Source organism: Falco biarmicus, chromosome 6 (assembly GCF_023638135.1).
Source record: "Falco biarmicus isolate bFalBia1 chromosome 6, bFalBia1.pri, whole genome shotgun sequence".
Lineage (NCBI taxonomy): Eukaryota > Metazoa > Chordata > Aves > Falconiformes > Falconidae > Falco > Falco biarmicus.
Window position 1 is genome coordinate 56,450,470 of NC_079293.1, and position 14,562 is coordinate 56,465,031.

At 39.7% G+C, this 14,562-nt stretch overlaps 1 protein-coding gene across 1 annotated transcript in view; it reads right to left on the reverse strand.

Moving 5' to 3' along the window:
- LAMA2 (laminin subunit alpha 2) overlaps nt 1–13,780 on the reverse strand; it is a 377,372-nt gene extending 363,592 nt beyond the window's left edge. Inside the window, exon 1 of the mRNA XM_056344337.1 lies at nt 13,595–13,780. Coding sequence (XP_056200312.1) covers nt 13,595–13,673 — 79 coding nt within the window. The 5' untranslated portion in view covers nt 13,674–13,780. The remainder of the gene's footprint in view (nt 1–13,594) is intronic.
- Nucleotides 13,781–14,562: the final 782 nt, after the last annotated feature.

Genomic DNA, 14,562 nt, shown 5'->3' on the forward strand with positions numbered 1-14,562 from the left:
ATAAAGACTGCAACAACAGGATATATTTGAAATATACATATCTGTGCAAGATAGCATGCATTGTTTAAAAAGCATCAGCCAGAAGAGTTTCCTGGAATATTGTGCTGGAATACTCATATCTGGGAAGGAAATCCAACCCCAGCATCTCTCTGTTTGGGTCACTATGATTCAAGCAGATCAATTACAGAATTTTAAGAAAACAAATAATTCCACATGACATATTTCAAACAATTAATGCAACAATAGACCATCCAGTATCAGAGAGCACATATCTTCAGAAATGTTGCTATTTTTCAGAAGTACATTCTGGATAAGAGTACCTCTTTCTTTGAAAAAAAAAGCCATGAAACTTGTCACTTTTTCTGAGAAAGACAGAGGTTGGCACACAAACAGATGTTCTTCTCAGACAACACTGTACTTCCAAGAGAAACACTACTTCTGTTTCTGGGCCTACTGAGCCTTTTTTATCAGGCTGAGGACTGAACAACAAACAAACTATTCAAGGTGTGTGCATCTCATCTTTTCCTTCCAAGGATAAGTTCTTCTATGGGCAGAAGTCATGAACCTACTAGATTTAATATTGTTAATAGAATAATGAAATTAATTCAATATTCCATTATACATCCACTATATCAAAAGCACAATGCACTTATCTAAATAGCAGTGTGGAAGCTTCATTTATGAATGTGGAAAAAACAGTTTAGCTCACCTTCCAAGTACACATCTATTCTAGACAGATGTAAGTAATTTCCATTTAATAGAAATTATGCAGAGACATTCATAGAGAAAGGGGATGGAATAGTAATAATAATAATAATGGAACACAAAAGGCGTCTTACAAGGGTGGGAAATATGACCTGTCTGTAGTCTAGAATGTTCTTAAAAATACCATTTAAAAAAGCAGAGTACATCAGAAAAGTCTCCTTATTCGTTTCTCCTTACAGTAGATCAGTCCATATTGTCACAGCTAGGCCATGTCTAGCAGCCAATCCATCTGCTTTAAGCTACATGGTCTGTATCTCAAGCCTATATTCATAGTCCAAAATCAAAAATACAGATTCACTCAAAACTGTTCCCAAAATGTGAAAGTCCTAGGTAATTAATTCAGTTAGAATTTTAATGCAGCTTAGTAATATGCAGTAATTCTAAACATTGTATATGTTGCAACTCAGGCAGAGCAACGCATTGTAATGAAACATTTGTATAGTACAGCACACTGGGGAAACAAAAATTGAGTTAAGAATATGGAATAAGATTTTGGTAAGATATAACACCCACTAACAACTAGAGTTAAAGTAGGTTAAAATTTCAGGGTTTGTTTTAGAAAAAGAACTGCAAAGATATTCAGGAAGAAAACAGCTTGAGTGTGTTTGCTATTATTTTTTTTTAAAGTAAATTATTTAAAACAAATATACTCATTTTCTTTCATGCTGATTATATTTCCTAGTGGAAACTAAGGCTGAATATCATCATATCTTAAAATCTCTTTAGGTCAAATAAGCCTAAATACACTCCCACACATTAAATCCACCCTAAAATCTAAAATAAGATGCCAGATACAATAAGCTTTGCTAATAAAAATGAATCTGAATTCTTTTAGAATAAGCCTCTAAAACCTTGAGCTTACTTAAGATACTTTATCTAGTAAAGGCTGAATCCCTTGCTGAAGTTTCTTTGCACTTGTAAAAACTACAAGAATTATTTGTACATAAAGGTTTTGTAAAGGATTTGTACATAATTTTGTAAATTATTTGCACATTCAAAAAAAAATTGGTATTTGAAATTACCACTGGTCAAGTTTTCATAAAACATACATACACTCTTAAGTGCACATGTAGGAGTGATTCATACTCATGAAACAGAAGAGTGGGATTCTAGAAGTGCCATCTGATGGCATACCAACTGATCCTCACAGATTTAGAACAGCTGTTTCTTCAGCCCAGCTGATACAGTGAAAACATCTCAGCTTGGAGACAGAAAAGTTTCATTCTTAGCAGAAGAGATTACTATGGATCTGTACATAATTTTAAAGAACTTCCCTTTGCATGCCATTTCCACAATTAGTCTATCTTAAAAGCTAATTGTTTTTATTCACTCTTTAGGTACAGCTATGTACCTAAGTATAGGTCAAGGGAGCCGATGCAGAGACGGAAACAAAGCCTCATTTAAACAGGGAACACCACCAACTGCTCCTAATAGCTCTCTGTAGCACTCACTCCCCACTATTTCAGCTATAGCTAATGCTTCAGTTTAACTACCCATTCTGACAGCTCTGGGACCCTCTGCTCCCCTTGTTCTTCCAGCCACTGTAGAAGTAAACTGCTTATACATACATATGCTCAGCAGAACAGCACAAAATGTTGTTCTGTGTTGTATGCTCCCTTTATAAGGACTGGAAATTAAATTCCTGCCACAGGGAAGTCAATAAGAATTTCACTCTAACTTCAAATAAACCTAACTTTCACTCTAAAATGAGTACACGTCACACAATATTAGGTATTTTACTCAGATATTTCAACTAAGAGCCATAAAGGAAAACCACATATTGAATAAGAGAAAATTATTTCCTTGGACTCTCTGTGGATTTGGTTTAGCAGGGAATATGTAAATTCTGTTTCACTTCTAGAAAATAATTTCACAGGAACATACTGTAAGGAAATGCTACATTTTTAAACTAATTCCAGAAGTTATTTAAAGGTCTGATGTGCAGAATATAATGGCCTTTTAACATGAAATTTAATAATTACTGGAGTTTATGAAACAGATTGAGCAGAGTAATTTCATCTCATTCTAGATTGTCTTAATAATGTTGACTCACTTTGAAACTAAATGTTCTATTACAGAGGTACTTAGAGCAATTAGTGGATTAATTCATCAATGGATTTTCAATTAATTGGAAATATTTATTTTCATACTGTGCAGCCAAAATTCCTTTTAAATCCTAGAAACAACTCCACTCCATGGGACAAGAAGACTCTAAACCAGTGGCCTTCACACACCGTGTTCAAAGTCATGCACCTGTGTATAAATGCTCCTCCAGTCACATTTGACCCTGGTGGACTGCCAAGTCATCATAGGCACACACTACTACAGCTTCATCTGCACAAAACCGATAGCCCATGCAACAGGTACCGGGAAGAAAACTCTCCATTGTCATAACAACAACACGTAAACGTAAATAAAGACTGGTAATAACAGAGGAAGAGAGGTAGTAGTTAAAGTCTACATTACACATGTTACAGTAAGGGTTTTCACTCTGCAAACTCTGTTAAGCCTTACTTTTCCTAACTAACTTATTCAAACTGCCTGTGCAGTGGAATTTCTGTGCTGTGACTGTTCATGCATCCAGGCATAGGTCTTCCTATGAAAATATTTACAACTAAAATTAAGGAAAAGTGAGACAATGAGAATTTCTTGCATGAGAAATGTGCAACCAGGCTGTCCTGGTTTCAGCTGGGAGAGAGTTAATTTTCTTCTTAGTAGCTGGTGCAGTGCTGTGTTTTGGATTTGATGTGAGAACAATGCTGTTGGACACCCATGTTTTTAGCTGTTGCTGGGTGATATTTATACTAAATCAAGGACTTTTCAGTTTCTTGGGACCTATGGGTGAGAGGGCTGGAGGGGAACGGGGAATTGGGAGGGGACATGGCCAGGACAGCTGACCTGAACTAGCCAAAGAGGTATTCCATACCATATGACGTCATGCTGAGCATATAAACTGGGGGAAGAAGGAAGGGAGGTACATCTGGCATTACGGCATTTGTTTTCCTGAGTAACCGTTACACATGACAGAGCCCTGCCTTCCTGGGGATGGCCGAACACCTGCCTGCCCATGCGAAGTGGTGAATGAATTCCCTGTTTTGCTTTGCTAACATGCATGGCTTTTGCTTTACCTATTAAATTATTCTTATCTCAGCCTTGAGTTTTACATTTCTCCGCAATTCTCCTCCCCATCCCTCTCAGCAAGCGGGGAGTGAGCGAGCAGCTGTGTGGTGCTTGGCTGCCGACCAGGATTAAACCATAACACTGTGGCTTTATTCCACAAATGCACAGAACGGTAGATTACAAGCACAATCTACATTTCAGCTACAAATTTTTGAAGCAGAATGCCTACAAATTACGTCATCTTCCACTGAGATGGAGAGATTCACATGAAAAGTAATGGTCTATAAATGACCATCTGTAGAACTGGAGGTCCTGAGGACTCATAGCAGCTTACAGTTAGATAAGGCAAAACACTTGCTACTTACTGGATCTTTAATAACTAAGCCACATGAAACTGGCTGCACCCTGTTTAACTGAATGTTGCGTTTTCTCAAGCTAATTGAAGAAAGAGGCTCTGCAGAGCACTACTAGTATTACAACAAATTACTAAATAGCTTCCAATATAACTAATGTTCATATCTATCAATTCAATTTAAGTTTAATTCTGTCACAGCCAGGCATAGACCTTGTCAAAACCTTTGTGAATTCTTCCATAAATAGTAGTCTGTTCCTTTTTTTCTATGATAATATAGTTTAAGATACTCAGGCATATTCTCAAATGCTCTTCTGAAAACCCAAGTCCAATATAATAGCCCTTCTTACTATGTCTAGTACAAATTCTTTGTAGCTTTATTCATATAATATACAAAAGCCACTCTGGCTTTTGCCAGCACAACATATTTATCCATGTATTTACTAATTCTGTTCTTTATAATGTCTGCAACTGTGTTTGATTCTAAAACTATAGTTACAAGTTTGTCACATGAGGCCTTTTTAAATGTTAGCATTGTATTTGCCAGCTTCTATTTGCCCTCTAATGAGGCTGTTCATGAAACCTCTTCAACAATCAGTTACGTAAATGTCATTACTTTATCAGCACTTTCACACAAAGTTCTTTACATCCTTGCATAAATCTCCGATTCAAATACCTGTTTCCCCTAGAGCTACTGAGCGGATACAACTCACCAGCCTTAACAAATCTATATCTAAGCTGGTTCCACAAACATTTTCATGCCAACAACAAAACCTATACGCTGAATTGATAACTTAACAAATCAGCGCTTCTGTCCTCCTGTATCTGACGTTTAGATCAAGTCCCGGAGGGCATTAGCTGTCTGTGTCTTCTATAATGCTAAACACAATCAGCAATTATTGTATGTCTTTCATTAGTTTGCTCATCACCACAGTTTTTCTCTTTAACTACTTTATACATGTGATCCAGAACCATATCACCTTCTGTATATATGACAGTTCTATTTTAATCCTAAAGAGCCTAGAATACAAAGACAAAGCTTAAAATCAGCAAAGGTTAATTCCTGAAACAAAAATAATAATTTATTAGCAGTAATCCTGCACAATATCCAACTATTTTTATTTTAATTCTTACAGTCAAACAGCTTTCTCTCCAAAACATTTCGCCCTCAAAAGTACCTTTGTTCCTCAGGCAATGCTTTTAAGATGAGCACTGTCAAACAGTACATGTATCAGTAAGCCACGTGTTCACATTAAAAGACACAAATGACTAAAATAAAAAACATGAAAAATACACACAAACGCTGTGCAAAGAGCTATCCACAGTTTTACTAACTATCCAAAGTAACATACTAAACCAAGCACTGATCTCTCTCTTACTAGTGGCACAGATGTAATTTTACTATTTTGAGTTATATTATGAGACTTAGTCAAGATGAAAGACAACAGGTGAAGGCAAAGTAGTTGCATAAGAACCTATCACCACCTCTGAATCACATTAGTTTTAAATAGATACTTTGGGACGAAAAGATATTGTAAGTAAAAGCAAAGTACTGTACAAAGAGCCACAAATATGTTATTATGAGGAAGAACCAATACAGTAGAACACAGCTGCATCCATTGATCCCTTCAGGTATCATCATCTAAGAAGGGTAGGCAGAAGTGAAATAATGAGAGTAACAATATTGACCAAAGAATAAGGTGAATCTTCAATGAAGAGACCAACTACTCAGTGTAACAACCCGAGTTCCACTTTATTCTTCTGCGACAGTGTCTAATTTCCCCCAGAACTGACGCAAGCTCTTAATGATGATGATGATTATTGTTGTTCTTATTGTTTTCCCCATCTCTTCTCTATGACACAAAAGTTCTTTCACCAATTAAACTATGAGCTTCAAAGTTACTTCTAAATAACTCCTACCAGTATGGTAAGCAGGCTCAATGCATGTTCCCCTCCAGTTCACAAGCTATGAAGTTGATAGAAACATTTAACGATTAATTTTGCTGGCAAATGACTGCCTTATTCTCCATGTCAAAGCTACAGCTGGGGGAGGAAACTGAAGCTGCATGCATAATCAACAATTATAGGGTATGCATGTAAAAGCTTCCCACTGACTCTGAATTTAGAAAATATTTGCCATATTTATCCTATAAGCATAGCAAAAGCAGCTGGGAGGGAGAAGCACATTTACACAGACCCTAAACCCACACAATACACAACCTTAACACAATGGAACTAATTTTGAAGGCTGTGCCCAGCTGTAGAGAGACACTGTGCTCAAGAGAAGAATTCAGTGTGCATATTACAAATATATTTTCAATTAAATGTGTGGTAAAGAAGGTAAAGGTAAAGAAAACCTTTTTGTGTGAGGGATCATTCTCCTTCAAAAAGAAATTATTAATAGAAAATATTCTCCAACCATACCAAAATCAAAAGCCAATGAGACATGGACTCGGGTTTATGCTACGTACTGCATATGGGAATTCTTATATTCACAATGGAGGGTCTTCTGCAATTGTTGTAAAAGGTGACTAAAAAATTATTCACCGGGATGAAATGGTACCATGAATTTATTTTTTCAGGTAATATTAACAAATTCAGTAGTGCCAATGTTGGCTCAAGGTTCAACACATGAAGTATACCCCTGATGCTCTGCAATCATCTTTTTGTTGCTGCTACAAAAAACGCATAAATAATTCACCCAACTAGAGACATGCAACTGCATCACACTCAAATCACCAGTTCTGGGATTTGCACAAACATACGTGTTCTATTCCTGATGGTTCCAAATATCAAATTTAAAAGCCCTGTATGTTTTATTGATGTTACTTTGCATTCTTTAAAAGGCATAGGTGTCTTCTTGTTTTGTAAAGGTTTCTAGCTTTCAGAGGAATCCAGACTACTCATACTACCTACCACTGCAAATGGGTTTAGAAAATGAACAGAACAGGTATCAGTGTAACATAATATTTTATCATACATATTTAGAAACACAGAAATATGTACAAATAATGCTATTTATTTATTCTTTCTCCCAGCCTGAAAGTTATTCAGCAACAAATGTATAGCAGTAATTCTGCATTCTCAGTGCAGGATATACTGCAGGAAAGTTAATAACATATAATGCATTTCCCTATAATAGAGATTATCCAGATATTTCTGTGGAACAGGACTACAGGCTGTTGAGCAGACAGCATAAACAGAGGAATACATTGTCATGTTGAGCACCTTCCATCAAAACCTAAAGGCAGCCTGAGTGAAAGTGGCATCTAAAACTCACAGGGTTCATCTGAGAAGCTGGTGTATATACAAAAAAGCAAATTAAATCCTAAATCTACTCTCACTCTCACTGTAAGTGTACAGAAAAACAGTGCCTCTGATTTCTTTTTCTTGCATCTCTAAGCTCCTGATTGCAAATCCCCAGCTTTGATTGGGAATTTTCCCACAGCAGTGGGAAATATACAGTAGTTAGAGGCATTTTCCATAATTTTCTGAAGAAAAATTCTTCTGATTCTTTCTAGCTGACCTCAAAAACTGTTCCCACTCATTGGGGTAGGTGAAGAATGACAAGATACAGAAATCTGCCATTAAAACAAAATTGATAGAGCTATAAAAGTAATTTTTTAAAATCCTATTTTGTTCACTTTTTTGGTAATTTTCTTTTTTATTACATCCCAAATCCATTAATATTATGACAATAGTAGACACACGTCAGCAGGGACAGAACAAGGCATTGTAATGGTATTTGGATAATCCACTCTGCAGGAATGTTCATTATTCTTCTTGAGGTTTCACAAGAGTTCCCTGGCAGAATACTGCTACAGCTGCTTTACAGTCTAATGTTATTACAAGGTTTGATAATGTCTGCTAGAGGAATCTGGCAGGGAGCAGAGTACTAGGAAAATCCTTGTGATACTGAGGTGTAACTAATGGAGACGAAACTGCTGAAAAAATTGAGAGTAGTAACAGCTATTTGTTTTTGAGTTTCGCAAGAGCCCTGAGAGATATTTGTTATTTCTTGGAACAAAAATCACACAAATTAAGTTACTTTTTCTGGAAATCATCATGTTTCTAATCAAAATAAATCATAAATATATATATTTTTCAAGAAAAAAAGAAGAAAGTTCTAATCTCTACCTTTTCCATGGTATAGAAATGATCAAAAATCATTCCTATTGTCTTCAGTACCTCTTATCTACATTTTCAGATCGAGGAAAACATCAAAACTGTGGAAAAGCAAGAACTACAAATTGTCTATCAACTACAGTAGTTGGTACAACAGAATAAATAAGATAATCATCAGCAGGACCGAGTTCATGAACCAGCTTTATTGGCAAACATCAAGGAATTCCCTTTCTTGTTTCAAAGACACAGATACAGTCAATATAAAGTTCAGCAAACATAGCGTATTTGTCTGCATTTTATATCTGTAAGCAAGATTTGGTCTTGATAGCATGGCCTGAGTTGCTAGTGTGTGACATATGAGCTCTCAAATATGCTAGACAGAACTCTCATTCAGGAGAAAAATATCCAGTAATTAAAGACTTATCATCTAAGAAAAAAGGTGGGAAAGAAAAGGAGATAATCATGTACGCACACTAGTTCACATTTGCATGTATTTGTGTCCTATTACTGATGTACAAATACAAGGTGTCTGGACTTACTTCAGGAGAAACAAACGGGAAGGACAAAACCAAAAAGCAATCCTGCAGTAGGAATTCATGCTGCTTCTTATTCCAAAATACTACAGTCTCCAAAAACTGACAGTCCAAGTAGCTGGATAAGAAATTAGAACATGTGTGGGTGGATTCCTTCCTCCAGCCTGAATTAATCAAAAATGATTGTTTGCTGTATTATTTTAAAGCAGATTTTTGGAACAGGTTAAAGAACCACTGTTCTGACTTTAGTATCTCAAGCCTAATAAGCAAGAGTCCTGTAAAAAACTTGTAGAAGCAAAAATTAGTAATAAGGAGGGATAAACATAGAGTGCACCTTATGTTTTTATTTGTTGCTTGGAGAAATTCACACATTGTTGCACAAGACCTACCTCATTCAGTTTGGCTGTGGTTAGTTGAAGTTAAAGCATGTACACAGAGGAACACACAAAGTCATGTCTCCAGTCAGTCTGGGCACCTCTACCTACTTCTAATACCTTAGGTGGGCCCTAATTACTGTATTTTCCTTTCCCATATGCTAAACCTGAAACATATATTAATACCTCCTGCTTTCACTTTTTTCCAACCTGTTATTAAGCCACAAGAAAATAATGCAGACAACAACTCTGAAGTAAAAAGTTACAAGCAATCACAACATATTTATGAGAGCAGCATCTCCCAAAATTTTGGGGCTAGTTAATCCCTACTGATCAGGCACCACTAAATATTCCGAAGAGAGCTTTCAGAACCGATCAGTATCCGTCTTGTATATACACAATTTTAAAACAATAATAAAAAAGAAAAAAAAAAACTAATTTCCATATCACAAAAGGTTTACCTGCAAAAACATTTAGTAGCATATACAATGTACTATAGAATGAATGTAAAAAGGTTATACATAAAATGTACTATATGTAGTACACCTTCATTGAGCAAGGCTTGTTACTTGTTCTAAAATCCTGAAATTGGATTAAAGATCCCATTTAAAAAAAAAAAAAACACAGATTTTTACCCATTGCAGGACGCTTACCCTCCACAATGGACATTTTCTCCTTCACACTCTTGAAGCCAGAGCCCTACATAAGTTGACTAACCAGAATGAATGGATTAGATAATGGCTCATTTCTACCTTTCCTCTCACAGAAGACAAAGTACTTTGGGGCTCTTCCTACCAAATAGCTGCTGATTCAGTGATTATCTTAAAGATTTCTACATTGCTTTCAAATTTGCTTGGTATTGGACAACAGCTTCAAGATTTATTTAGGTGTGAACAAGCTAATAAACAGAGCAATCACCCAAGCCTTGTTCTCTGGGGAAAGCAGACTAAATCATTTACATGCACTATCCTCCAAATAAAGTCAGCAGAATGTTTTTAATGATCAAATGCCATTAACCACGATGGAAATGCTCTCTATATCAAGATTACAGCTGGGGGCGTTAGTCATTTTTGAAAGCAGACCTTACTCCAAAGAGGTCCTTCTAAAGACATAGGAGACAACTTTTACTTTACTGCATTACATTAACAAAGCATCTGAGTTTTTTGTCTCCAGAAAGAGAATCTAAGTCCACACAACATTCTTCAATCTTAATATGTGAAATATTAAATTATGTCCCATTATCCTTCTCTCTCATATGCACACATCTACATATGTGGGAAGGAATCTTGTAACCCCTCATTTCCACGAGATAACACACGAGAAACTAGTTTTGAACTAAAGTCTGAAAACTCATTGTAAAAACTTACACCTAAAGACTTAGAAATATGGACCAACCTGCCACCATCTACTGCCTAACAGAATGGCACCAGTCACATGCTGCTAACAATAGGCTGACCTTCACCCCGGACTTCTCCTTTGCGTGATAAATCTGACTTTATAAGTATTCTATGTACATCACTTCTTTGAGTCAACTTACACTTCCGATTTGTGAAATGGCACAAAACACCTGTACTCCATGAGTTATCTCCACTGATGGTCAGCAGCTGACACCACCGATCAAGTTACAGCACAGTGTATTAGCCCTGTCCTGACTATTCACACCTTTCACAGATACATAGTTTCAGTTCTCTCCCATGAAGACTTTTCTATAAAAGGATTAATTCTTCCACATCAAAAGCAAGTTTTTTATTCTTTTCTAAGCTACTACTATTTTGGTTCTCTCACACTCAACAGGAAAGAGGATGAACCAAAGTTCAAGATTCAAAAGGAATATACAACACTTCTGTAAGTTTGCCTTAACAACAAGTTATGCTTTAAGAAACACTGTTATAGAATGTACATGCCGTTCTGATTCTTCCATTTTATGAGAAACTCTACAGGACTACTTAGTGTTCAAACCACAGAACATGTGTGGCTGGGGAAAAAAAATATTAAAATTAACTCCAGGTTTCTGACCACAGTAAATCTTCTACCAACTTAAAAATAAATAAATAAATATACTTAAAAAAAAAAACAAACCAAACAACCAAAACCAAAAAAATTCCCCAGAATTACAGACTGTTCTCATCTTTGAGGTGCAAAATGTTCTTGAACTGTTCTGTTCTAAAAAACAACATGGGAATTCATTGTGTTGTCTCAAACACTGTTTTTCAAAGCATTGCAGCTCTGTTACATAATTTTCTCCACAGACATCCGACTGGTGCTAACAATTAAGAGAGCAATACTTACCATCCAACGTTATGGTTGTTACCCAATAACTATTAAGTGGAAAAACAAAAGTTGTAAGTCTAAAGGTATAAACCATGGCTCTAGTAACATTCTTGTACACGTTAAAAATCCCCCAGGACTTCAGTGAAGTCAGACTTCTCAAACTTTTTGCAGTAAAGCGGAGTTCATTACCTCTTTGCCTGGGCAACACAGTGATATCTACATAGTGCTAGCACCTCCTAGCAGCTGTAACATCTTAGAAAGAAATTCAGAAGGCAGTAAATGCTTAAAAATTTGGCAGCCCGGTCAGCTCTTGAATTCAACTGTGAGGTTTGGAAGGTCCCATCATCACATTATTAACATTTAATTAAAAGGCCTAGTGCTCCTCACTGAATTACCAGAACTCAGTTATAATTACCAACGATGCAGCAGATGAACGCCCAAGACACCCACTACTAATTTAAAAAGAAAATAATGATCATATCCTTTCACTGCAGAGGTTAAAAACCCCAAGATACTGCATACAGAAAAGGACATTCTCCAAAAGTGTCTCCATGTGCACACATGTGCATGAGTGAGAGACAGAGAATATTAAAAGAAATGCCAAATCACTATTTTTCTAGCTGAAAAATCCGTTAGCTGACAGGGGAAAAAAGAAAGGGGGGGGGGGGAAGCAGGAGGAAAATGCATGATGTATTATATCTTAAATGCTCTACTTTTAAAATCTGTCTTCAATGTTTACCAATAAGTCATCATCTAAACACAGTCTGTGTGAGTTTTTAATCTACAGATACTTGATCAACTGTCGTTTATCCTCACACAGTAAAATTAGTATTAAGGAGTCAGCTGCTTGAGACACTTTTTTCACAAAATGACAACGATCATGTTTTCCAAAGTAAACCCTAAACTCTAAGAATTCCAAATCCACGGTTCAGTCCACAGTGTGACATCAAGGTCAAACAAGCTAGCTGTTATTCCACAGTGGCTTTAATTAGTTTTATTTTAACACACCCGTGGTATCTCCTTACTGAATTGTTTTTAGCAAGGCTAAAAATGTAAAGAGCAGCAAATGCAGGCACCAGAAAGAATACTGCGAGCTGAAGAGCAGTTTTAAAGATTTCCTGTGAGAGCTGATAAATCTAGTAAAGTTTATTTCTACCACAGCCGTACATCACCCTTTTTCATCTTTCCATGTAACACTAATTGAGAAAGTAAGCAAACAAAAAAACCTTTAGTGTCAACACACCTGAACACTGTATGGAAGGTGACTGCACGCGTAAGACATTGACTATTCGTGCCAGATACAATTGATTGTGTTCCCATTCCAGTCGTGGATAGTTTTTAACACCGAGAAAGGCTTTGTTATTGGATAACTGCATCAACTTGTCACCTTAAGTAAAAGCAGCCCAAGCAGCCCGCATTTGTGTCAATACAGCCCGCCAAGCCTCCCCTAATCACAGGGATGCCAGCAGACGGACGCAACGCGGGGCGAGGGGCTGTCACCAGATTAGCCTGTACAGACCGTGTGACGCCTCGGGGACCAAAACTTGTCCGGTCGGCCCTGAACTACAGCAAGTATCATTTGCCCTTCCGCGTTCGGCCAAAACGGAGCTCATCGGCCACGCTCATGCCTTTGTCTCTTAATAAACGGCTGCGTGAGAGAGTCTGCGGGGAAGATGGAGCGGGAGAGCGCGTACCGGGGGCGCAGCGCAGCTCCCCGCCCGGTACCCCGCGCAGCCGGGCGGCCCTGCCCCGGGGCGGGGCGGCGGTGGCGGTGGCGCGGCAGCCCGGGAGCCCGCTGCCCCGAGCCAGGGCTGCGCTGCCGGCGCCGCCGAGCCCGCTCAGGCCGGCCGGTGTACCAGCGGCGGTGTCCCGGCAGCGCTCCCCAGCCGAGTCCCCTCTACAGGCTGGCAGCTGCTTGTCACGCTCGGTCCCCGTCCGCTCGACCCTCCCGTCGCCACAAGGACCCCCGAGCCGGCGTAAAGCCGCCTCCCCCTCTACGTCCCCCGCAGCCCCGGCCGGGGTGAGTGGGGCACGGTCTCCCCGCTCCCCCGTACCTCTTTGCGGCGGCGGCGGCTGGCCTCGGCTGCCAAGCGCCGCCAGTAGCAGGAGGAGCGGCAAACTTTCCCGTGCCATGGCTCCAGGGCAGCAGAGCTGCCGGCTCGTCCCGCCCCGGGCCGGCCAGGCGAGTGAGCCGCCGTCGCCCGAGAGAGGAGACGAGACCCCGGTGCCCCGGGCAGGGAGCAGGACACACCCCTGCCGCCCCCCCCCGCCCCGCCGCTCTCCGCCCCGCCGCGCCGGGCCGCGGCTCCGAGGGCAGCCGAGGCGCGACAGCCAGCGGGGCCGGTGCGCCCCGGGGGAAGGAAGCCGGCGGCTCGGCCGAAGGGGGGGACGGCGGCTGCCGCAGGCTCCCCGCGGCGCTAACCGCGGCCCGGTCGAGCGTGCGCCCGTCGGATGAGGCGCCGCGCGAGGCGGGCGGCACGTGCCCGCCGAACGGCCGCTCCCGGGGGGCCGCGGGGCCGCCGGTCACCGGCACCTGCGCGGGCGGCCGGGCCGGCTCCCCGGGCAGCGGCGGGCAACGCGGGGCCTCCCCGCGCCCTTCCTCGCAACTGAAAGCCGAAATGTTATCAGGTGACCTGAGGGAGAGAAAAATACCGATGCTGTGAAGGGAGGGGGAAAAAACCCAAGCTGGGTAGGCATTCGGGAAACTGGAACTGCAAATAAGCCAAATACATCTTTCCTGCTGTGTCCGGCAGCAGTATGTCAGCGCCAGCCACATATGACAGGGAAAAATCCATATTACTGCATAACGGAAAAAATAACGTTGCATTAAAATAAAATGCTGATTACAATCCATTGCACGGTTTTCCTACAGAAATCAAATTACTTTTCTAAAAGTCAATAAAAAACGATTTTGATAATGGAAGGAAGCGAACAGCAAGGCTTCCAACCTGCAGGTAAGCATACTGAAAAAGTACAAAATAGACTTAGAAAAAGGGAGCTGGGCTGAACTGACAGTGTGTCT